Genomic DNA, 25,064 nt, shown 5'->3' on the forward strand with positions numbered 1-25,064 from the left:
TATATCAAAGGTCTAAAATCATTAACTGTAATGTCAGTGTAACCATTAAAAAAATGAGTTACTGTGTTTCATTTTGTCTTTGTTCTTAATCAGTTTTTCACTGTTTGTGTATCTGAAAAATAAACTCTTAAATCATTATTTTAGCATTACCATCAATATCACCAACAGGTAAAGTTTGGACTGCTCCAACCTTATTTAATCTGTTATCTAGACTCACTGAAATCAGGAGGATCGTTAGAATTAATGTCTTTGCTTATTCATCATTAATTCTATGTATGTTTGTTTGAAATATTAGAAAGTAGAAAAACAGCACCAATGACATCATTTATGTATTTAAGTATATGATTGTTATTTTCCACCACTGAGTAAATATTAACAGAAAGCATCACTGCTCTTCTGCAGTTTTTAGTACTCATACGTGTCATGAGTATTTTCATGTTATGATACGTTATATTTCCAATCCACATATGGAGACAAATACTGCACTTCTTACTACAGTACATTACACATTACTTGTAGATTACATTTTAAATGTACATATAAGTAAATATGCAATGCTTTGCTGTTTATCCAACCAGCTGAGTATGAAGTATCTAAGATTTGCACCACTCTGACAAATTACAACGTGAAAAATCCTAATAATACATTTGTATTTTTATTTCAGAAACATATCACTTGAAATTGAGAAATTTCTGGAGGATTGGTATTGAAAGTGTCTCATGACGGGAGACACATACTCCTGAAACCACTGCATTAAGGAGGAGCAGTTTGAAAACAAATCAGGAGTCATTTACAACTTGATTTTTTTCTTTCCCAAAAAACTTCTTCAACAATTAAAGGTTGTAACAGCTGCTCAAAATAATAATTTTAGTGAGGAAATTCTCAAATTCCATCGTCAGTGTCAGTAAATTACTGGTATGAAAATCAGGATCAGACCCATTTCACATCAGTTCCTCCTAAAGATGGAGGCATAGTGCAGAAAACCACTGGAAATGTGGTCATGTGACTGGTACACTGTATTGCATATTTCACTACACAATAGCATACAGAGAGATAAACATGATTAGCCTGATTGTAAGTCTACGGTATTTTACACTGACAATTATGTGAATTTCATAATTTTAATAGCATTATGAAATTGAATGACATTATACTAGTTATTCTCACAAAATCAGAAGAAACATTTTCCATATTTAGATTTAAAGCTGGGCGATGATATCAGTCAAGATCTCCAATGAATCTGAAATGAATCTCAATCAGAAGTTCTTTTGCTCACAGCTGTTTAAAGGTAAAAAAAATACTTCAACTTTACAATTTAGACAGTTAATTACTATGAAATAAAGTTATCAGGAAATCCATGTTTGATTGGCTGTCAGAGACCTGAGAGCGTCCGAGTACATTGCCTCAAATCGAGTACTCTACACTCTGGTGGGAAACATTATACTTGTTACTTAATAATTATGGGACAGTTTTTAGTTTCTATATATTTACAGATGTACACTTGTGCTTATGTAAAAAACATTTGCTGCAGCCTCCAAATCATATCTACAGATGTGTTTATTGTCTTTCTTCCGATCCTCTTCATCTCCAGTCCTGCAGAGAGCTGACAGTTAAAACTAGGGCCAGACAGTCTCCCAGACTATTGAGGCTGATGAGAGCCTCAGGCCAAAGACGTTTTCCTCATTAAAGCCAACATGATCACACAAAACCCTTCACTTGGCACCCTGCCTCCCACAATTCACGTCTCCCCTCTTTATCTGAACTTAAAAGAAAACAGGAAGAGAGGTAGCAGCCCTTCCATACATCTTTAGGCCTCGACAGCTTCCACTAGAATCCCCTGTTAGGGAGTGTTTGTTCGTGTCCATGAGGCAGAGAAACAGTTGTTCGGCAAATAAGACATTTTAAAATAAGTTATCACAAGCCATCTTTTGTGACCCATTTAAAATCAAAACTGCTAAGATATTTTAACTTTACAATAAACCATAATTCATAGGTTAGAATAATTTAAATGTCATTAAAGGAGAAGATTCAGCTGTAGTTTATCATTGTTCTTTTTGTACATGACAAAACATCAGTGATTGCTTTGCTTTAGGGAAATTAAACACTGCTTCCTCTTTTCCTCACAGTCCATGTGTTTATTTTTAGGCCACAGAAACATAATAGAGAACTTGTATCCTGTTCTTTGACAGATATCTGATAAAACAAACAGTCACAAAACATGATTTTTTAAATTCAGCGTGTATTTCCCCTGTAATTATCAGCTGGAGTAAATGAATATAAAGGAGGCAAAGGTGTCATACAGGATGAGAGGTTATACAGTGTTAAATCCATGAAGGGAATGATTATAATGATGTACAACAGCAAATCCTGGCACGACTCATGCTTATGATGACTGTATCCTACATTTCCCACAATTCAAATCATTAGTACACTTTTTGTGTCTATTTTTTGTTGAATTTTTGCCTTAGTGTGATTGTGATTTTGCTAAATAAATAACTGAGCTTGAATTAAATTGATCAAGATGAGGTGCAGATCTAAGATTAGAGTATGGTCAAGTTCTGAGCAAATAAAAATCCAGATTAATTTATAACATTTAAGTGCATGATTGTCCCTAATCTGGGAATCATTTCAATTTCAATTTTGTTTAAGGGGCTGAGAGTTTGATCAACTAGACTGTTTAACATTCTGTAGCATCACTAGTACGAGTTCTTTTATCAAACACTATTATCTTGTGGGGAAACGACAAATCCACAGAGAACACACTTCACTCTAAGTTTATTTTAGCTTACTCTATGTGGTCCTATAGTGTTTTCAGTCACATTACGCCGGGTTTTTTTCTCATCTCCAAATCAAATTCCCTCAGACATTCCTACATGAACTGATGCTTTTATTATGCTAATTGCATCCCGTGACTCACATTACAGTAGTTCTTTGTATAAAAATGAGGGCTTTGAAGCTTGTATATTGTGACTATGCTCTGTGACGTCTGCTGTCACAGCTCTGCAGAGATGCAGCAGTGCTCCAGCGGTGAAAAGGAATCTCTCTGTGGAAACATGAAACGTGGGCCAAGTTCATTCACCCTCAATAAGTTTCACACTCCAGACTGCTGTGTGATGCCAAGTGTCAAGTCAAACAGACCAGAATGGAAGAGCAGAAGTTTTATCCCTCTTTAAATCCAGGAAATGTGAGCTTGTCCGTGCATTTCCTCAGTTACATATTGTTCCCACGTGAGCCATCTCTATTCATTAACTGAACTGTCACTCAGAGGTACAGTATAGAGTACGCTTGGCCAACACTTTCCTGCTTCCCTTTGTGGGGATGACTGAGGAGTGAAGACCAACAAGGCTAGTCATCGGATATTTTGAGGACACAGGAATTTGATTAACCACCTCTTTTTCAGTTCCCACTTTCTCCCACTACAAAACAAACAAGCAGACAATCAACAGCATGCAAGATGGAGTCAACAAAAAGGTGCTTGAAATTCTACAAATTTGTTACATGCATTTGTAATATTGTGGGGGTTTTTTTTGTTTGTTTGTTTTATTTTGCTGAATTCTTTTTGGCAGTGACCTTTCTATAGATCCACCCAAAGAAATGGTTGAGCCTCTGATGAAAGTAATGTATATGAAAGTAATGTATTTGCTTTATTCATATCAACTAATGCTCTTTCTCTACACACACACACACACACACACACACACACACACACACACACACACACACACACACACACACACACACACACACACACACACACATTTATTGCTTGGACGTTCAGACCATCATGGAGCATATGTCGGAACAGAAAAATAAAACTTCTCATCTCACTTTGTGCAGTTCCTCAACGAAATTCATTCCAGCATTATTCAGCTGTTAGATCAGTAAATCACTTGGGTCATCTCTGGCTGACTGTTGTCTTGTGGTCTAAAATTTTTTTAAACATCATTCATGATGGCGCAACAACAAAACATGTTTTCTTTTTCTTCCGTTTTAGTAAGTAATGGTGAGTATTCTGTTAAAAATAAATAGGATGGCCATGATTCCGAGACCTTGTTCCAGCACCTCCATCTAAGCTGGAACAACTCCATTAAATGGAATTAAATTGACATGTTTTGCACTGGCACAGCAGTGTTGTGGTTGGTGCTGTTACTATATCCAGACCTGGAGTTTTCATGTTCTCTCTACGTCTGCATGGCTTCCCTGTGGGTGCTCTGGTTTCCTCAGTCCCAAAAACATGCAATGGACTATGAAAGTGAATTTGAGTGGGAAAGGGGTGTCTTTATATCTTTTCTCTGCGATCAATTGGCAACCCTTCCTTTCAACCACTGTCAACCGGTGTAAGCTTAAAAGACCACTGAAGAATGTGTGTGGATAAGAAATGGGTGGATTTTTTTGCGCATATTTTGAACACATTGACCTGAAATTCATTTTGATATTTAAATTTTTTGGGTAACTTAAGTTTGTGATTTCGGAAATTAAAGCTATAACAAAACGTTGGTTTACAAACCTGGCCAACAGGTTTAGAATCACTCTTTGAAGAAGTTTAGCAAATGGCTGCTTCGTGCTGTGTGAGCAACTTTTTCCTCCAGTAACAGTGAAATTTACCTTATTGTATTTCTGGTGTTTCTGGTCAGTTCACTTCAGCTTAGCTCAGTTCATCACTCTCAGTTACAATAAGAAGCAAAGCTTTTAAACCCTTCAAATAATATATTTCTATAATATGTATCACTATGTAATATAGTAATTCGCATATTAACAACACTGTGAGGTCAAAGGTTTGTCTCTGAGGTGTTCTGACAGACAATATCAGCATAATCTTGAATAGGAAGTATCAACTAAAATGACACTTTTCCAGATTTTCAAAGTGAATCACTTCATAGAATGATATAAATTTCCATGACTGTCAGTTATTTTCTTTAAAGTTGATTTGATATGGGGATTAAAGGACAGTTGCAAAATAACAGACCTCAATGTTGAAATTCATATCACTTTCTCAAATTGTGGACCATCTGGAAAATAATAAACCTATTAAAGGTTGCAAGGGAAAAATCCAGTTCTTATTCAACAAGATATTATATATTTTTATTGTATCATAATCAGTGCAATGTAGCATTGTGTGCATATAATTGAATATTACAATTACAACACATCTGTGGAGGACGGTGGATAAAAATCAAAAACCGCATTTAATGAACCTTGAGGTTCTCTTTTTTCAAAAGAAATCTGACTGAGGAGCATTTAACAGACACACTCAAACAGATGTGAGATCAGTGACAATAGTGAAGAAAGTACCAGTAATGAACAAGAACAAATGAGTTGCTGTGTCGGACTGTACACTGGATCACTAAAACAATCTCTTGTGTCAGGAATGTTTTTTGACCTAACTCTCAAAATCTTCCAGATGGAATGTCATGGCTCTCTCTCTGTCTTCCTTCTTGATCTCTAAGAGTCGTCTTGAAAATCCTTGTCTCCTGAAGAATCTAAGGCCAGGTTTATGGCTGTTTCACTCTCCTGAGTTAAAATACACTTCAGCAGGGAGGATGTTTGTAAAATGATCTACATGCCAATTGATGATCTATTTGGGATACACAGTACGTATATTTCTGTGTACAGCTGTGCATTCCAACACCATCAGGTGGCAGCAGACACTTCATGCACATCCAGACAATAAGCATGTCAGAGAGGAAAGATCCCCCAGCAGAAGCAGGATGTGTCCAGACATGGGGGTTTATGCAGTCATGTGATCTTGCTCTGCTCCTCCTCGCCTCTTATGTAATCCCAGTCTCAAACATGTGCTCCCCCATAGCCACTGACCTGAATATGGTAATTGAAACCAGTTAGTCACAGAAACAGCATTTTCCACCTCTAGCAACTGATGTTTGGATGGTAGAGATGGTGTTGCACATGAGTTACACCACAAAGAGATGAAAGTCTGTAATATTATGAGGTCAGTTCCCTAGCCTACATGCATACCATTGTTCACAAAGCCTGCATTTCTCAGCCAGGCAGTTGTCAAACCACTTCCTCATGGGTAGTGTCTGATGAAAAACACACACGTTTTTCTCATTGAGAGCTGTAATTAAAATTTTGGGTATGACCTGACATCATTTTATTCAAAAATAGTCATGATTATGGTTACAGGGAAGAACACAGGCAAGCATAATGGCAAAAATGTGATTAGGAGTCAATAGGATCATAAATTTGAATGAGACTTAAACACTGCATGACAATATTTAGTGAAGTCTGAGGTTTGTTTATTTTTTCCATATGTTGAATTCTTTCCATACTGTTTTGAACTCTATTTCCTCAACCAGAGCATCCAGTAATAGATCAGCATTGTCTAGGCATTTCTTATAGAAGCCAAATGTCACTATCTCAAAAAAAAGCGTTAGACATAAATACAATATTTATCATTTTTGAACACACTACATTTTAATTTTGAGTTAGTGATTTACATGTTACTTACTATCTCACTTTCTTTGTTGTCTTGGACCTTTGTATGTGCTCTTGTTTGAGGTTGCATTCCTCTGACGTACATGATGATGTAATATCACCAGTACTCCTATCTAGGATATATTGCAACATGACCTGTACGTATCAGCACACATCTTGTAATGACTGGCTATGAACTAAACCCAAAGGTGTTAAACTTTTAGTTTTAAAACATGCCACACTGGCTGCTCAGCACTAATGTCCATCCTTAAAACAGTAATTTTGTCTTCAAACTTTGAATGTCATCTTTTCTTTCTCCAAACTTGTTCGTCAGTGGATAAAGTTAAGTGGATGTTTTTAATTGGGTTGTCTACTAGAAACCCCATATGTGGACTCTGCATCATGTAGTGATCACATTACTAAATACATTTTAAAAAAGGTTAATATGTTTTGCAACACAGCCACTGGGGTTGATTTTAGTAAATCCAGACTATGCTTTGGAGTCAATTTCAGCATGCTATTGATTTTTTTTTCTTTAGCAGAAGTGATGTAAAAAAATATCCAGCAAACCAGTAAAGAGTTGGGTCAGATCAAGAAACAAAATGGATTATAGAATCCAGATGTTTTTCCAAAACACCTTGCATAAACTCAATTTTGTACATCACATTCTTCTAAAACTACAGTATATAGCTTTCTTACACACGTACAAGCACTAAAAAAATAAATCAAATCAACAAAATTGGAGCAAATCAACACATTTGAAATTGTATGCTTCTGAAATTCTTGAGGAAAATGTAATTTATCACCACCTGTCTGGCAATCTGTCTGGGGATCATAATCAGTACAGTATATAAAATGAAATTAAAAAATTAAAATGCAGAAATGCACATTTGAATCAAACAGCAAACATCTGTTCGTGTTGAAAAAACACATAATTTTTGACTGTGCATCTCGTAATTTTCATTGACCATTGACATCGTCATTTATTATTGTGGCTAATAATTTCATTCATTTATTTTTCTATCTTCCGGGCGCTAACTTGCCTCCATAGCTCTCCTGCTCCACCAATCATAACAATAGGAGGGGCGGGGACACGTTAAGTTAGGTTGTCATTCTCATTGGGTAAATAACAAACCACCCACTTAATTTGTAGCCTACCTTTGGGAGTCACGAGAAGTTTGACGTAAACGAACCTCTATTAAAATGACACAGAGGTGAGTGGGGATGACCAAGACAAACTCGTAGAGAACGGCTAAGCTATACGTTTGTTGGTTTGAGATTCAGGCTCCCACTTTGTCAGCCCACCTGCAGTCGGAGTGACTCGTCTTGTGGAAAAACCTCCGTGACGACTAGCGAAGATCGTTAGCCGCTAACTACTGCAGCTAGTGAGCTAACTAGCCGCGTCGTCCGAGTGACGTGAACGAGTCGTTGTGATGCCAACGACGCCGAGGCTACTGTTGCGGGGCCACTGATTTGGATATATTCCTGGGAGGGATTTGTTGCCACCATAGCAAGCGTTATCAGCGCCAGTCACAGCTGCATTGTTGTGCTCTGCCTTCTCCTCATTGTTGCGGAAGGGTCCTGACAGCCACCGACTGAGTGCATGCTAGCAGCTGCTGCAGCCAGCTAAGGCGATGTATCACATTAGCTAACGAGCCCATCACATCTTCTTACTCTTTGTAAGTGGAAGCTGTCGCTGATACAAGCTTTGTGAGACCGACAGAGTGCCATCATCCCATTGTGAGGCCAGTTAACTACTTTCATGTCGAATCATCCGACAGCGAGTAGTCCCTCCGGAGGAACCAGACGCAGAGTATGCAGGAGAAGAAAACATTTCAGATAAGTTGATAGGGGACGTCGTACACAACCGAGTTTAATCGAACCACCGAAAAGGGACTTTATTTGTTGACAAAGAAAGTAAAGGATGAAGAAGTTTTCCAGAATGCCAAAGTCCGAGAGCGGCGGAGTCGGAGGGGCGTCAGGGTCCGGCTCCAGCTCCGGAGTCAGCAGCTACTTCGGGAAAGTGTTTGCAGTCGGCCGGTATCAAGTCACCGTGGAAGATCTTGTCGCTGAGGGTATGTACAGTAGCTGTGGGTTCCAATGTGGTGCTCTGACACAGTTTTCTCAAAGAAAAGCACCACGATATTTTCTGGGACACACCCGTCATCCCTTATTTGGAGAGAATAACTCAGTCGGACACCAGTGTAGTAACCCCTTCAGCCTGGGTCTTTTTATGGGTTGGTAATTAATTTACAGCTCACAGGAAAAGTTCTGCTTCCCTCCAATAACTTTATTTCTATAAAATACGTACAAAATTATCATAATTGGTCTGTCATTGTTGTGAATGTGTTGGTGCTTCAGTGGGACACAGGGGATTTAGTTAAATGATTGGAATTCAAGTTGGTAACCTCTCCCCATACAGCTGTAGTTTACATCCTGTTTCAGCTGCTCCAATGGGGGGTTTGCCTCCAGGATATCGAAAGCCTCCTGTGTCAACATAACAACATGTACAGATCCAGCAATTAAAAATCCCTGTCACACAAATTCTTCTGCAGTTTGTCCCATGGGGAATTGGGTAATCTGAAAAGTTTTGTCCCTGTTGCAGTTATTGCAGCGTTTCTCCTGAGGCTAACTGAGAGGATGTAAATAATTTGATTAGATTGCACAACATGTGAACAAGTAACATTGGAACAACTAACAGCAGTTCTTTCTAGATAAAGTCATGCAGGATGTCTTTTGCAACGGTTGTGCCCGCCTAGCACTGCTTTTCAAAGTGTTGAAATTAGGGCCTGACAAATCCCTGTTTTTTGAAATGTTGAAATGACAATACCCTCCACACAGGCCAGAAATGAGGAAGTGCACAAACATGTTTGACAAAAGATAGTTCACAAGTATTTAGTACTTTCACTGTGTATTCACTGCCAAAGTTAACCCCGATTTACTGTTTAGGCAGCTAATTTTGAAGAGTATTTTACTTTCGTGGGAAATCCTTAATAATATTTAATGTGGTTTATGTAGTTCTTCAGAAATTGGTGGGACAAATTACATTCTACAACTAATACGAAGACAATTTTCACTCATCAAAAGTCGTTCATGATATTTGGTCTCAGTAACACTGAGAAGACTTCAGCGTGTCGCCACAGATATATCAGATATATCAGTCCAAGCAGTAAAAATGTACGGCTAAACGCACTCAACCCTCTAAGCAAACTAAAACAATCAAAGTAGATGTTCAGTCGTGACTCTTTCGCCATAATGTCACATGAAGTTAGGTGGTTGGTTTGGTTTTACCAGAATCACAAGTTTACATTGTGACTTTTGTTCTTCATTTTATGTATATAGGTGAGTGTCTGTGTGAGTTGGACATCATCTTAATCATGTCTGATTTTTTTTCTCCTACAGAGTCTGTTGCACTCAGAAACAAAATTTTTTGAAAATGCCACAAAGTTGGACATCCTATATTTGAGCCATAAATTGCAGTGAAACTTCTCAGTGTTAAGTTTGCTTAGTCAGGAGCCATTTGAAGATTTAGTTGAAGTGGAACTGAAATCTGTCAGAAACAGAAGCATTTAACAAGAGGGTGAAAGGATAGAAATAATGATAATAATACTAGTGATAACATTAAACTGCCTCCCATCTAAATCTCTATATAGCTTTAGTATTAAGAAATTACAATATAAGGCATGAAGTTGAAGTCTTTAGTTTTGATTCAATTACCTTTTTTATTTCATATGCTGACAGCCTTTTTTGTGTGTGATGTGATTTAAAATTAAATTCTTTGTAGATGCTACCAAACATTTCAGTTGATGAGTATATGAGATGACCAAACTTGGCAGAGATGAGTACATGAGATGACGTACTTCCCAAGTACCCTTCTAGTTTGCAATTTGTTTTTGGCCAGATGTGGGGTAAAAAAGAGAAAACATTCATCACTGCTTCATCTGATTATGATCACCTTCATCTTTAATTACCCTATTAGTGGTATTGAACTGCATCAGCATTAACAGCATAAATGTGCCACAGTGGGTTTTAACTGAGTTTCTGTGATGGAAGCCGGTCCTCTTAATCAAAATTGTTTACATGACAAAAATCACACCAAACAAATCCACACTTGATCCCCTTTTTGATCTGTGCTCTTAATTGTTTAAGTTACCGTGTCTAACAAATTATGTTTAACAGATCCCCAGTTTTCTTTTAAAAAGAGAGGTACTCAGTGTACACATGTTTAATCAGGACAGCGAGCCTCCTTTTGGACAGTGTGTGGCTCTGGGTCATCCATGGATGTGGATCATTTGATATTTTTAGAGGTCTCATCTCCTTCATCGTTTTCAGTTTATATCAAGCAGCTGTGCCACTTCAATGAAAAGCACGAGATTCCCCTAAAACCAAACACACAATGTGGCGAGCCATTCTTCCCAGTGTCATGTCTTCAGGGCTTGACTGTTCCTCCATTTGAGTTGGAACCAGTCATTTCTCTCCACTCCCCTTTAGCCTCTGTGGCTTCTCTGGAGCGTTATCTTTGACCCTGTTTTCAAGAGAAGTGCAGAAATGACATGTAGAAACAGGATGCATCTGTGAGCGTGTCAGTCTTTCTCCATGAGCTCTTATCAGTTAGGGTTCCTTCTGGAAATTTTGGAAATATGTAGAGATTAAGTTCATTTTTTATGAAGGTTTGGTAAAAGTCTAATCAAATCCCTGGATGTCATAAAGTTAGCAGTATCTAATGAAAATCAAACTCTCAATTACAGGCTGGTGTTAATCCCAATTTTAAATTATTACTTCTTATTTAATTGTACTTTTGGTAGAGTAAAAATAAATGTATATATTGTTTTGGAATAAAGGAACACATAATAAATTGGTTGTAGGAATCAGTGACTTTACTCAACATCTCTGCTTAGTTTGACGATTTCACAGACGTAGAATTGGCTCCGTTCCTTGCTGTGCTAGTCACAAAATGACTATTGTGCCTGCATTTCTCAGTGTGTCTCTAAACTTTGCCAGCCCATAATTCAGTTGAGGATAACGTGACCAAGTTGTGCTTTTGCTATGCCAGTGTTGCTTTCAGTGGATTCGGGGTTAAATTCCAACATGTTGGAACATTCTGAATGTGCAGTTCCTCTTCTTGACTGTTCAACTCGTTGCTTGTTGGACCTTCAGCTGTTTCCTTCAAAGGCTATAATAAATTCTTTGGAATTTTAGATAGATGTTGATTTAACTTTATCTTCATTTTGTGGGTTGTACATCTTCCCCAGAAAAGTTGTGTGGCCTTGTTGCGTGTAGCATCTGACTGTTGCAGGTTTTTTATTTTATTTTATTTTCTCTCTCTGATCAGGGTCCAGTTAACAGATATGTTGCTGATGAGATGTGCATGCATGATAAGCTGCTCCATTCCAACTGTAAAGTTCAAATAAATTAAGTGTTTGTCCCTTGATTCATAATTATCATATTTTTTGAATGATAAATGTATTTCTTTAAAGCAAGTTAACTGGCATTTATAGTGTTTTTAGTTGGCAGACAGACTGTTCTTAACCTAGTGATCACTCTGTCCCTGTAGTCAGAATATTTAATCAAGCTATTTGCTCAACAGCCCCAAGCTTGTAAAGAATAAATACATCTGGAACAGGCCTCATTGTCAGTGGAAGAGGCATAATAGCTCTCATGTCATAGTTATTTGTTTGCCATCCCCCACATGTTTCGTTAATGTTGTACCTACCTCTAACTGCCTAGGTGCAAGTTAAAAAGTTCATTTCAACATGTCATGGTAATTATTGTTAAAGTGTCACTGGTTCTTTACAACTAACAGGAAGACCTTGCTTTAGTGGTTTCACTTCCTATGTTTGCAGTTTTACAAGTGCTTTAACAGCAAGGTTATAATTTGTCACTGCCTTGTCTGATTAGGGTCACCTCCATCTTTGAAGCATCAGAGATTTGCTGACTTAATGCTTCATGGCGGCAGGAGTTTCATGCTCCATTTTAACATCCTTCATATAGAAACCTTCAAAACAAGGTTGATTCTCAGCTGACTGGTCCTCCCAGTATTTGTTGTGCATTTTAAGTCACACATGCCAAACACGCATCACTAAACATTGCTCAAAACATGCTGACTCTACACGAATGTTTCCTGTTTGCTCGCTGTCAGCAGAGTCTTGAAACGTTTACACGCAGGTTTATAATGGCCCTCTGTTAATGACCGGCTGAAGAGATGACAGCAGTGTTTGAGCCTTTGTCACTAGATTCCCTGACCACATCTTGCCTCAGATGATGTAAACAAGAGAAACACAAACATTACTTCTTTGCAATCAGCTGCTGTGTTATCAGTGAACACGTGGCTTTTTCACCTGGTTCTTTGCCACATTTGGACAGATGCCACACATTCACCAAAAAAGTTTTACATTTACAGAAATTTGAGGGCACAATGCTGTTAAGACATTTTAAAAACAGTAAAGGAATCTTTAAATCGATCCTGAGGTGAACTGGAAGTCGGTGTAGACAATAAGACAGTGCTCCCACCCTCTGGCCCTCGTCAGCACGCCTGCGGCTGAGTTTTGTAATATTTTGAGATTTAAAATACTGTACTCTTTTTGAGAAGACCAGAGAGAAAAGCAGTAATCAGTAACAGTAATCTAAGCAAAAGGAGATAAAAGCATACTGTACATTAGCACATCCGTACTGGCCTGAGAGACAAGGAGCAGACTTTCTCCATGTTATTAAGGTGATTAAGAACCCATGTTTGTTATATTTTTAATATGTGGGATAAGATTTAGCTCAGTCAAAAATCATGCCCAAATTTGTACTGACTGTTTTAAGTTTGGTCTGTTGGTCAGCCCACACTTCAAGGTCCTAAAATTTGTAGCATGCCTTCCCGCCCTCTCCCAGGATGAATAGTTTCCTGTAAGGACATTTTCAGGTCTAAATTTAAAAAAAAAATTGGATTTTGTGTGGTAAAAGAAATCTCTCACACCAGGCCCCACTATGTATTGTCTGGTGTTAAGTGTCTAATGTTGAAATTCTAACTATGTTAACTATTCCAACATACTTTGACTAAAGTTCTGTATCATAACATATTTTGATTGAAACTAATGCCAGTCAAATTAATTTGTTTGGTGCTGTTATAGCTTCAGTGGGTCTTCAGAATCAAAATACTTGATTGATCCTAAGGGGAAATTGCTTAAATCACTTGCTTAAATCATTTGATATTAGACCGTCAGAGTAACCCTTCAATATTGTTTTTAAATGACCTAATTGATGGGCCCTTTCTGCCAAGGCAAGATGGTGAGAATACGTCCCATCTACATTATTAGCATACTGTACTGGTGATGAATGGGCACATTGTGTCCTTTTGTTGTACTATTCTAGCACCATAGAAAGAATGCTGGTACGATGCAGCACTCTGTCCCGTGATGTGTGATTGCTGCCTTTGTGCTTGCTCATGGAGGCCTTCAGTTGCCTCTTTGCCTTGCCATCCCTCCCCTCTTTGTGAGACAGCAGATTAATTATTTTACCCCAATTCATCATTACCTGGTCTGGGAAAGTGCTAAGCCAAATGTGAGAGTGAATCCTGGTCATGGAAATGCTGGACAAAAGGACATTGATTTGGAATCCCATTGCAACAAGTGTTTTTATGTCCGCATGTGAATTGTGCTTTAATCAGCCACCCATATATGAAACACCTCTATTTGATTGGCATAAAAGATTCCTTAGAAATATACTGAATACAGCATAAAATTTAAATTTTACCCAGCAAACAAAGGTGAAATCCCAAATAGCTTCATGTGTATTTTATGAAAGAAAGTCTTTGATTACTCGACCTAGAACAGCAGTGGGCACATTTTTTGACCGTGTGGGCCACACAGAGTTCTAAAATCTGGCAGGTGGGCCAGCTCAGGAGTAGATGGGTGGAGTGTTTATTTGTACTAATGCAAAACGCATAAAAAACATTTTATCAAGGGTTTTGACCCTTAACAAGCAGCAAATCACACATGCATGGCTTATTGTAAGAATTTACTACTGCATTTATTTCATAAAATTGGTTATTTTAAACAAGTTTGGCAGCCCGGATTACAAATCACAACCGGCCGTACATGGCCTGTGAGCCATAGTTTGCCCATGCCTGACCTAGAATGACAATATTCTTTGAATGTGACTTCAAATGAAGGTTTTTGTGATGTTCAGATTAACAGATTATTATCTCAAGTCTTCATGTTCAAGTTTGTTGATGCAATTGGAGCCTGAACAGTATAATGTTTTGAAAGTGCTTTTTTAAATAACAATGACACAGATGTTAGGCATATTGAAAAAACAAAGAAAAAAAGACTTTCTTAAATTGCATATCTGCATTATGTGAAATTACACTTTAATGATAAATTGTAAGCACAATCTCAACATATGGAATGTTCCAGTATTTTGTCATAGGAGAGAGGAACCATACTGTTAGAAAACCTGTGGAGCCACATGAATATCCACATAGAACTTATGCATAAACTCCAATGGTGACAATTATATCACATACACATAACAGGCTCTATTTAACGATTAAGATTAAAGATTAAATCTACTTTATTGTCCACACTGGGGGAAATTATCTTTACACTCTCTTCACTCTTTTTGCATGTGGTTACAGTCTTTTTGTTAGTCATGCATACACACAGTTTTTGAATACAGGCCCCTGAACACAACACACTGGGGGCCTGTAGGCATGCTATTAGTAACACATCACAAACAGTGGGGGGAGGCAGAGTGACGGGTCGCACACAGGGGGTCACGCCCCAAACGAGCAGCTTGTGGGGGGGACGGCGCCTTGCTCAAGGGCGCCTCGGCAGTTGCTGGGAGGTGAGCTGACGTCTCCCATCATCAGCTCACACTCTGAGGGATGTCCTGGCGGGAGCGGGATTTGAACCACCGATGGCTGGGGCGATCCGTCTTCAAGACATCTGCTCTGCCGCCTCAGATTTTTTTCAATCAAGTTTCAGATTTGCCAGAACAAAGATGTAAATGAAAATTGAAATGTTTTTACAAAAACATAACACTATATGAATATATTAAGTTGAAATTGATTATGGTAACACTGGTGTTCTCAACTGAAGAATATTTCAGTAACACAGAGCTAATTTGAATGTAGGTTGCAAAAACTGCTCTCTATCGAACTCTTGAGACATCCACATGGACTGTTTAGAAGTAGAACTCGACAAAAGCTACACAACTGGTTTTAGAGGAAATTGTGTGCAATTGCTGGCTGTAGGCCATGAAAATACCTTCTAAATTTGCCTTATTTTCTTGAATATTTTGTTTGAATGATTGTTTTTGTATAATCGAGCCCAATATTTTTGGACAAGTTTTCAAGACATCTTTTTTAAGACTGCCGAGACTGTAGGCATTAAAAATGGTTACAAGTTCATTATCAAACATCGTGCCCTTTTTACCCTCCACCTTCTGTTAGATACTTCCTATGTGACATTTGTACCTTTGCATGCCTTTGGCTTTTAAAATAATATTTTATTTTTGAACAGAGGTACAGTGCCACTGTACCTCTAACTGGTGACTTTTTCAGGGTCTGTCCCGGCTCCCAACTTGTGTCAGCTGGGATAGGCTTTGTGACCCGGATTTGGATATGTGGCCGAAGAGGAGACAATTATTTTTTTTTTGTATACTCATTTTAATCTCCGCAGGGTATTTAGTTCCTCTAATAGTCTAGTTAGTTTGAGTCATGTATATATGTGTGTACAAGCCCTGAACACACAAACACAGGGGTAGAGTGGCGGGCAGCTCCCTTGTGGTGTTCCTAAATGAGCAACTTGTAAGGGGGATGGCGCCTTGCTCAAGAGTGCCTTGGCAGTGCTCCAGAGGTGAGCTTGTTTTGGGCGGGGGCGGGAATTGGAAATTGAACCGCCGATCTCGAAACATTGGACGACCTGCTCTACCACGCTCTACCACTGAGCCACTGCCGCCCTTAGGGTCTCATCTTCAAGAAGATGAATTAATTGATGTATTCCCTCATGATAGTTTCCTTTGTGTGCTTTCACCATGGCCTTCTTTTAAAAAAAAGGCCCCGGTTTCCTCATAATACCTCCAGCAAGCAGCTACTTGTGTCTGTCGGTACAGTTGTAAACACTGTTGAGGTAAGATGTATAAGAGCTGACTGCCAAAAGCTTTCAATTCACTCAGCCCAGAATGAAAACACATATACAGTCACCGCTGCATATTACCTTTTATGGACTTGCTTCTTAGAAACCCTGTTCTGCTCACTTAGACCTGTCTTTGTAAGTGTTTTGTAGCATTCACCTGAGTCAGGGTACATTGCACATTGATTATAGTCAAGACTCCTGTACTTAACGCATAAGCCAGAGCCGAACAATGAAAAAATTAGCAAAGTAGGATTTGCGTTCTAGGTTGACAGTTTTGCGAGCTATACAGCACAGCATCTGCAGTGGCGTTTGTAGGTCTCACTTTTCCAGTGTCCGTGCCCACAGCAGACTTGTGGTGTGTGCGACGGGCCATAAGACATGTTCAGAAATCCGTTTCATTTTTTAATCTCACCCCTGTCACCGATGGCTTATTTTTCATCAATAACATTGTGTGTGTTTTTTGGGTAGCGCAGTGATTCAATATTTTAAGACACTGTGAAGCAATATATTAGGAAAAAGACATTCATTGTCAATTTACTATTCATCAAATTTTTTATAATGCTTTACTGCTTTGACATAAAAATTACACAAATATACAAAACAGAATGTAAAAATGCATTACCTTTGTGGACGCATTACTACATGAACTGGATGAATTTTGAAACTATTGCAGAGAATTTTTTATACACCAAACGTGTAAGTGTTAAGAGTATCATTGGTGAGTTGAGCTGCAGGTGCGCCCCCTCTGCCTGGGTGTATCAGGTCTGGGTGTGTCTCCCAGCTGGAAGGCTGGAGATTAAGTGCAACAAGTGGAGGTGAATGAACAGTGCTGTGGGTTAATCATGTGGTCAGGTTTAAATCTAATGTATTGAAGTCATATGATAAGTGCAGGTTAATGTCTTTTTTTTAATATCATGTGGATGAAAAGTTAAATTAAAAACGTGCATTTTAAAGGAGATTCAAGTTAAAATTAATTTGATAATTGTGATGTTTGTGTTGGAAGTTAAAAGCTGCCAAAATTTGTAAGGTTAAAATAGTTGAATGATGCTTTAAAACATATTTAATTTGTTTGGGTGCTTTAAATGTGGGTATTTGCTGCTTATTTTCAGGGTTAATTTCTAGTAGTTGAAATGGCTTAAAATTTATTTAAAAATTAATTATTTGATTTTGGGGTGTATAGTTGTGTTTTTTCAGATGACATTTTTCCTGAATTTCTATTTGTGTTGTGGTTGAAGGTTTTTCACCTGTGTGGCCAAACGACTTTCAAATAAAACTAAGAAAAGAAAGTGGATTACTGGTCATTAAGTGAATTCCAGTCCAATTTTCTAAAACAAATGCCCTTTCAAGTGCGTGAAACTGCAGTTTAAACCCTCACATGAGTGAGAGAAGCACTTGACAATCATGAAAGACACACTCGATTTCATACCAGAAGTCATGACCTTCCCATGGAAGCCTCAGTGCAAGGCAAACACATTTAAATATTTTCTAAAATCCTTTGTCATTGAAGGAATAGTAGCAGTGGTTACTCATGCATTTCTGTCATGTTGAGTCTCTGTGCTAGACCAAAGATGTACAAGGCACTCGTTACCTGAAAGTGACCTCTCCATTGTGAGAAAGATAGCTATACTGAATACAAAACAGATGAATTGGAGTTACAAGCAGAAAATCAGAGAAAGTACTTAAAAACCTTTGAGAGACCTGATTATTCTACAAGAAAAAATGTCAGTGATATGTATGATTTGTATAATTAAAGAGCCCTTCTCTGTCTTGTGTTGAGTCCAAAAAATCTTAACACCCACACACTAACCTTTTTACAAATACCTACTTACAAGCCAAACAGCTTCATAAAACATATTTTACTATAGTTAATGAAAAAAAAGTGTCCTTTAAGACTTATAACATTTAAAGTAGATTTGCTGCTCTTGGTGCTCATAATGATAAAAAGTGATTTGAAATTTTCAGCTGTTCGTCCCTTATGCACCTTTCACTTTAGTCCAGCATGCTTTTACCATCTAGCCATTTCATCTGTGTTTAGCCAGCATGCCATCCTCATCCCTAAAAGTTTAAAATTACCTGACCTGCAACAACCTTGGTCCTCTTCTTTCTACAGTCATGCATACCGTAGTTGGCAGAAAGAAGGAAGTGTTTTCTGAATGTGTGCTTCCAAAATGTATACATGGCATGAGACTAGTATGTACAGTATGTTTAATTGAGAAACTTTCACATCTAAATGAAATAGTTTGCGAATAAATTTAGAAAATGTTGTCAATATTCAAAGCTATTCCTCTGTCCAAATGTCAAAGCAGATTTTGCCCCTTGAATGGTCCAGTAAAGATGAAATAATGGTGTAGATCTGTCAGCAAAATGTTCTGAGTGCAGAATCTCTCATTTGCCTGCGAAAAGCAAGTTAATGTCTATTTTTAGGCAGACAACCTTTGCCTCTGATGCTTCTGACTGTTGCTATGGTCTAACTTTTGAAGACTCAAGACCGACTGAGAATTGAGACGTGTTCTTCAGTCATTTATTAAAGTGGTTATAAAGGCTTTGTTTGCAGACTTATATTACTGCTACTGCGTGAAGATCATGAACACTTTCAAAGCTAAGTCATCCTTATCTTGATATCAGTTCCAAATATGATCTTTAAACATCTTTTACATTTGGAACCATATGTTTTAATGCTGCAGTTACCTGTTCCACAGGCTTGGTTTTTCTCTACCAAATTCTAGCATTTGGTCACTATTTGATCTAGCAAAAGAACAAAAATCCATCCCCCATTAGTCTGTGTAATGTCGAATTTCGGAGGATTTGCTGTAGCGCTGAGATCATAAAGTGATTATTATTGGTAATTAGGCAGAGCAGCTGGCACAGCATGACAAACCAACAAAAGCAAATGATTACATTGTTATTGCGACTTAAGTAAAAGATCTGAGTACATCTTCTACCTTTGACTTAAGGTTCAGTGGACAAATACTCTTTTAGGTATTCTGTTCTCAAAGATTATTCTCCAAAAGGTAGAATTTATTCAATTCTAATCCCATTGAATAATCCTCAGTAGAGTGGATATTGGGAAGGAACATGAAGACCATTGCAGGCCAAGGAAGGCACAGAAACTAATGAAAAGCTTTTCTCTTAAGTGTCTTAACTTTCCATCTAATTTTTAAATGTTAATTTCAAATGCAGCAATTCCGTAGAACTACACAGTATTTAGATGGTCAGTTTTCCCCCCACAGTTGTGAAACTGTAGTGAAGGAAAGTTTTCTTTCACCCTCAATCTGATGTCATGTAATCTCGGGATTCTTTGAATCTTTAAGATTTACAGCTATGAAAACCTGTAGGGGTAGTGTTGCGGGCTCATGCTTTGAGATGGGGGGCCTCCAGAAGGAAATGCCTCCAAATGTTCTACAGAAGACCTACAGGTGTACAAAGCACTTAAAATGAACTGAATTGTTATCGTGAACCTAAGTTAACAGGTTTAGAGATAACACTAACTTGAATGTAAATCTATGGATTTACACGAATGACATAAAAGACGAAAGAAGAACGCATGGTGGTTAGTTATCACAGATGACATGTTTAAGAGGAAGAACATCTGTGCTTTGAGCAGCCTGAGCGGCAACTGGAGATGCATGCATCTACTTTTTTTTCCTCTTGCCTTTATCACAAGTCATGCTGAGTATCTGTTTCACAAAGACCATTGAGGTTCTCTTTCAATCTTGTCATGTGGTCAGCCTGTGGCTGTTGTAGTTAGTCAAGCTTTGCTGTGATGTCAGAGTACCGGATTTCGATGTAGGGTTGGGGAGAATTCTCCAGCAGTGAAAGCCCTCCCACAGTACCAAACATTAATGCCACTACCCCCTCCTTTCTTTTTGGCCTGATGGATCTGGGGTTTTCCTCCCAACTGTCACAACAGGTGGGAGAAAACCAACTGTTAGATATGTGTGGGTCCGAAGCCATTGTGTCTCAGATGAAGATTGCTTGAGATATGAGGATATGAGAAGGTAGATGATTATAATGAAATTTTTTTTAAAAATCTAGTGTTTTCAGGTTTTCTTCAAACAAATGAGCTACAGCATTTTAGTAGATTCTTTCAAATTCTGAATCTTCAATCCTACTTTTAGTTTTAGGTTTAATATACAGCTGTGATGAGTAGATTATTTAAGGTATTATGGCTGTCGAAGATGACATTCAAAAGCTTGAGAGATTTATTATATATTTGTTTTAATAATTAAGACATCTTACTATGTTGTGGTGTAGATTCAGTCATCCAGGTCATTGTAATCCTTGAAAAAAACCTTTTAGACATTTAAACTGTTGTTAGATTGCCAACGCTGTAGTTACTGTAGTGATTCATAACAGTGCTTTTGAGTGAACTATAGATGTATGACCTAAAAGACCATCAGTGTATTAAACACCTCATAAGAGTTTCAATATCTGATACTCCCCACAATTCCTTTAAAAGTTAAGAATCCTCCTGGATGGGAAGTGAAACATTTTCAAACCCCAAACAGAAGGGTTTAGAATCAACCTTCAAAGGATTCCAAATGGTTTCTACATTACTCTTTTGCTACTGAAGATTTTATTCCAGGTGCTGACCTCAACAATTTGGAATGATGTGAAATCCACCTGGCTTTTGCAGAATAATTGTAGTTGATCTTTTCAGATTTGCATTCGTCTTCCCCTTTCGACTTTTCCCTTCAGGGGTCGCCACAGCAAATCAGTTGCCTCCATCTAACCCTGTCTTCTGAATCCTCTTCTCTCACATCAACTACCTTGTACTCCTCTTTCACTACATCCATAAACCGGCTCTTTGGTCTTCCTCTAGGCCTCCTGCCTGGCAGTTCAAAATTCAGCATCCCTCTACCAATATATTCGCTATCTCTCCACTGGATATGCCCAAATCATCTCGGTTTGGCCTCTCTGACTTTATCTCTAAAACCTCTAACATGTGCTGTACCTCTGATGTACTCATTCCTGATCCTATCCTTCCTGGTCACTCCCAAAGAAAACTTCAGCATCTTCATCTCTGCTACCTCCAGCTCTGGTCTACAGACAGTATCACTGAGGAAAAGACAGGAGACAAACAACATCGCTGGTCTCACCACAGTTTTATACACCTTTCATTTTAGCTGAAACTATCACACATCACACCTGACACTTTTCTCCACCCGTTCCATCCTGCCTGTACATGCTACTTCACCTCTTTTCCACACTCTCCATTGCTCTGGACTGTTGACCCTAGGTACTTAAAATCCTCCACCTTCTTGATCTCTTCTCCCTGTAACCTCACTCTTCCACTTGGGTCCCTCTCATTCACACAAATACAGTATATTCTGTGTTACTGCGGCTAACCTGCATTCAAGAAACCAAAACGGGGATGAAATCTCCTTTTTGTTTTTACTTGTTGCATTGTGTGCCTTTCATTGCCATAATTAGACAAGCTGTTTAAGTTTTTGAGTCTGCGCTCATAATAGTAACTTTATTTGTCACTGGAGTTCATTGTTTGATGTGACATTTCAGCATTTGCATCTGTCAGTTGTAGACAGCTTTGTTGTTGTAATTGGTTGAAGTCAGCCGCTTGTACAGTGAGGAACCTATTGTGTTGTTTTGGGCTCGTTTATTTGCCCAGGTAGTTGGTATGCTGGGCACAAAGCCGCTGTAGGACAAAGGATGCCAACCAGCAACACTCAGGAGACTAAAACACCCGATAGTGTCCTACTTCTGTAGCTGGCATAGTCATGGAATTTGTTAAAGGCCCCCGAGGGTGGTGATTTAGTGAAAATCTGATCCCCGAGCATATGGCACCAGTCACTCCCAGAGGAGGGCAACAGACAAACATAAGGGCTGGGTAGGGTGGCTTTGGTAGTGGCCTCTGTTTTGACTTTCCAAAAGCCATATGGCCTCTGGAGACATAACACTTGCTGCCAGGATTGATGAAATAGTTGTTTTTTAATGACAATAACAGCTGGCCTCAGATTCTCACCAAGAATGGTATTGTCTTAAGCTGTTGTGGCTTTGACACCTAACGGTGTTCAATATGCTTGTTGGATCATCTTTGGCATCTGTCTAGCATTGGAGATAAGTAAATTATTCACTCTGGTTGTGGATCTCTGTGACTGGAGTAATCTTGTAATCACGAAAATTCACTTGTGCCATTTGCACACTGAGTGAACATGGTTCTAGTGTAGTGCATATGTTTGTTCTGTTTTTTAGTGACTGTAAATTGTTCCTTTTCTTTTTTGTCTGTGTGCTTTTATGACCTGCTCCTTGGCAGCAGAGGGATTTTGTCTTGTAAAATCTGTCTGTCAGCCCATACAACTCTACATTTTCTTCACTCAATTCTTGTCTAAGTTTGACCTTTACTCTTGATGCATCCTACATATTTTGCATTGTAGGAGTACATAAAGCTTGAGATTTGAAAACATGACTCACAGGTAGCTTTTCTTCAAGGGCATACTGTATTCTGTATGACACATAATTGGGTTTCGTCTTGTAGAAATTCTTTACAAATAACTGAATGCTGCTGTTTCACAAGAGGTTCACCTCCGTCACCTTAAGCTGCTTGATGGCTCTGTATGTAAGTGTCTTGTCACAGCAAATCAGTGAAACCCTGGCCCTCAGTTTGGAGAGACTGTCAGCTAACCTTAGCACACAGGTCAGACCAAGGCTGATCAAAGAACACCATACAGCAGGTGTCAAAACCTCGGGCTCTTGTACTTTCTCTCAGTAGCATTTCTGTCTTTTCTGTTTCTGTGATGCTTCGGGTTGGAAGATGCAGCTGTTCAGTAGCACCAGTCAGTAATGTTGCAAAAACATAAAGCCATTTTATTTCTTTTGCTATTATAATTGAGCCTCATGTCTGTTTTAGATTGTGAGTTGATTGAGACCAATTTTCCTTCTTGTATTTCTCATCCTCGGTAATCTATTTTTTTTTTGTCTTTTTTGTACACATTCCACCAACTCTGATCTGATGACTGTCAGTTGCAAACTCACGAACTTGATTTGATCGATGCAGAAATATGTTTGCAGGAAAGAATGAGGTGAAATGGAAGACATGCTTAGAAAAGCTGTTAAATTGTACTGCCACTTTGCTGTGGTTGATAGCAGTTTCTTATTTACACCGTTGAATGCTACGCCTGGCTTCATGATTAACAGCAGTGAGTTATCTTTTGCCCCAGACAGGATGGGAAGTTGAATTTTTTTTAAATTTCCCTCAAGAAATTCAACAAACAATCTAAAGGTTGAAATAAATAACTTCCAAGTTCAATAAATTGTGTAATGTTACATATTTGGGTGTGGCTGACTGTGACAGAAATGAACATGTGGTGTGACAAACTATTTATGTAGGAGAGTGTGTTTTGTGATATAGATCTTGGGTGGCCTTGGCCATCACAACTCACTAGCTTCCAGATATGTGTGCTACAGAACACAATCATTCAACTCTTCCAAAGTAATGATTTGCAGTAACTCTCACTGTTGTGACCACATGCAGTCAAATGCTTCGGTTTGCTTGTTTGTTTTGCTTAATGTTCTGTCTTATGTTTACTGTCCCTGTGGTGACACCCTGGTTTAACCTGCATGAATTATTTGCAACAGAACAGCTTTAATCTGTTTAAACATAGTGTGGATAAACTCTGGGATGAAGGCCTTTGTGCTCGCCTGTCAACCGTCTTTTCTGCTCTTTCCCAATCCAAAGCCACACTGTTTTACTGCTGGCCTGAGGTAACCTGTTCAGGACTAAGAATATCATTGTTGATAGGTCTTTCTTTTTCGATGATAAGGCTTTGCTACCCACCTCAGTGACTAAATGAACCCCTCCTAATGAGCTTAACTGTAATCAATCTTCAGAAACCTCCTTACCCACCAAATATCTTCCCAGTCAAAGCAAGTTCAGCTCTAAATCTCATTCTTGTGGAATGTTATTGTAGTTTGACAAAGAGCTTAATTCAGTCCATGTTTACACCTAGTTGGAGGTAAATTGGTGCATGTTTTTTTAATTAATCATATTACACACACATTAGTAGTTTTACATGCATCTACAGTGGTACCTCTACTTACGAAATTAATTGGTTCCGGAAGAAATTACGTAAGTAGAAAATTACGTAAGTAGAGACACGTTTTCCATGCAAATGCCCTAATCCGTTCCATGCCCCAAAAAATTCCGACAAATATTTTATAAATCATAAAAATGCATCAAAACATGTAACAAATACATGTTACGATTAGACAATTAGACAATAAATGAGAATTGTGCATAATGTAAAAAACATTGAATAGAGTAAAAAATAATAATGATAGTCATTTACCTTTTGACAGCTGTCCCCATTGTTTTTTGCCCTCTTTGGTTCATGCGCTCCTATCTCACGACGCTGAACAACAGAGTGAATTCCAGTCCTCATTTTGAACTTCTCCAACCACCCATGCGATGCCTTAAACTCTTTGAACTTCCTTTTGTTTTAATAACGTGGTGATTGTTGATGCATTACACCCATATTCTTTGGTGAGATCAACCAA

At 38.4% G+C, this 25,064-nt stretch overlaps 1 protein-coding gene across 3 annotated transcripts in view; it reads left to right on the forward strand.

Annotated features, from left to right (window-relative positions):
• The first annotated feature begins 7,612 nt into the window (after positions 1–7,612).
• bmp2k (BMP2 inducible kinase) overlaps positions 7,613–25,064 on the forward strand; it is a 43,948-nt gene continuing 26,496 nt past the window's right edge. For 2 of the 3 annotated variants that reach the window (XM_068309955.1, XM_068309957.1), the window contains exon 1: positions 7,614–8,507. In XM_068309955.1, coding sequence (XP_068166056.1) covers positions 8,357–8,507 — 151 coding nt within the window. In that variant the 5' untranslated portion in view covers positions 7,614–8,356. Of the gene's footprint in view, positions 8,508–25,064 lie in introns of all 3 variants that reach the window. The other variant, XM_068309956.1, reaches the window with a different exon arrangement.

Source organism: Antennarius striatus, chromosome 3, assembly GCF_040054535.1.
Source record: "Antennarius striatus isolate MH-2024 chromosome 3, ASM4005453v1, whole genome shotgun sequence".
In the NCBI taxonomy this organism is placed as follows: Eukaryota; Metazoa; Chordata; class Actinopteri; order Lophiiformes; family Antennariidae; genus Antennarius; species Antennarius striatus.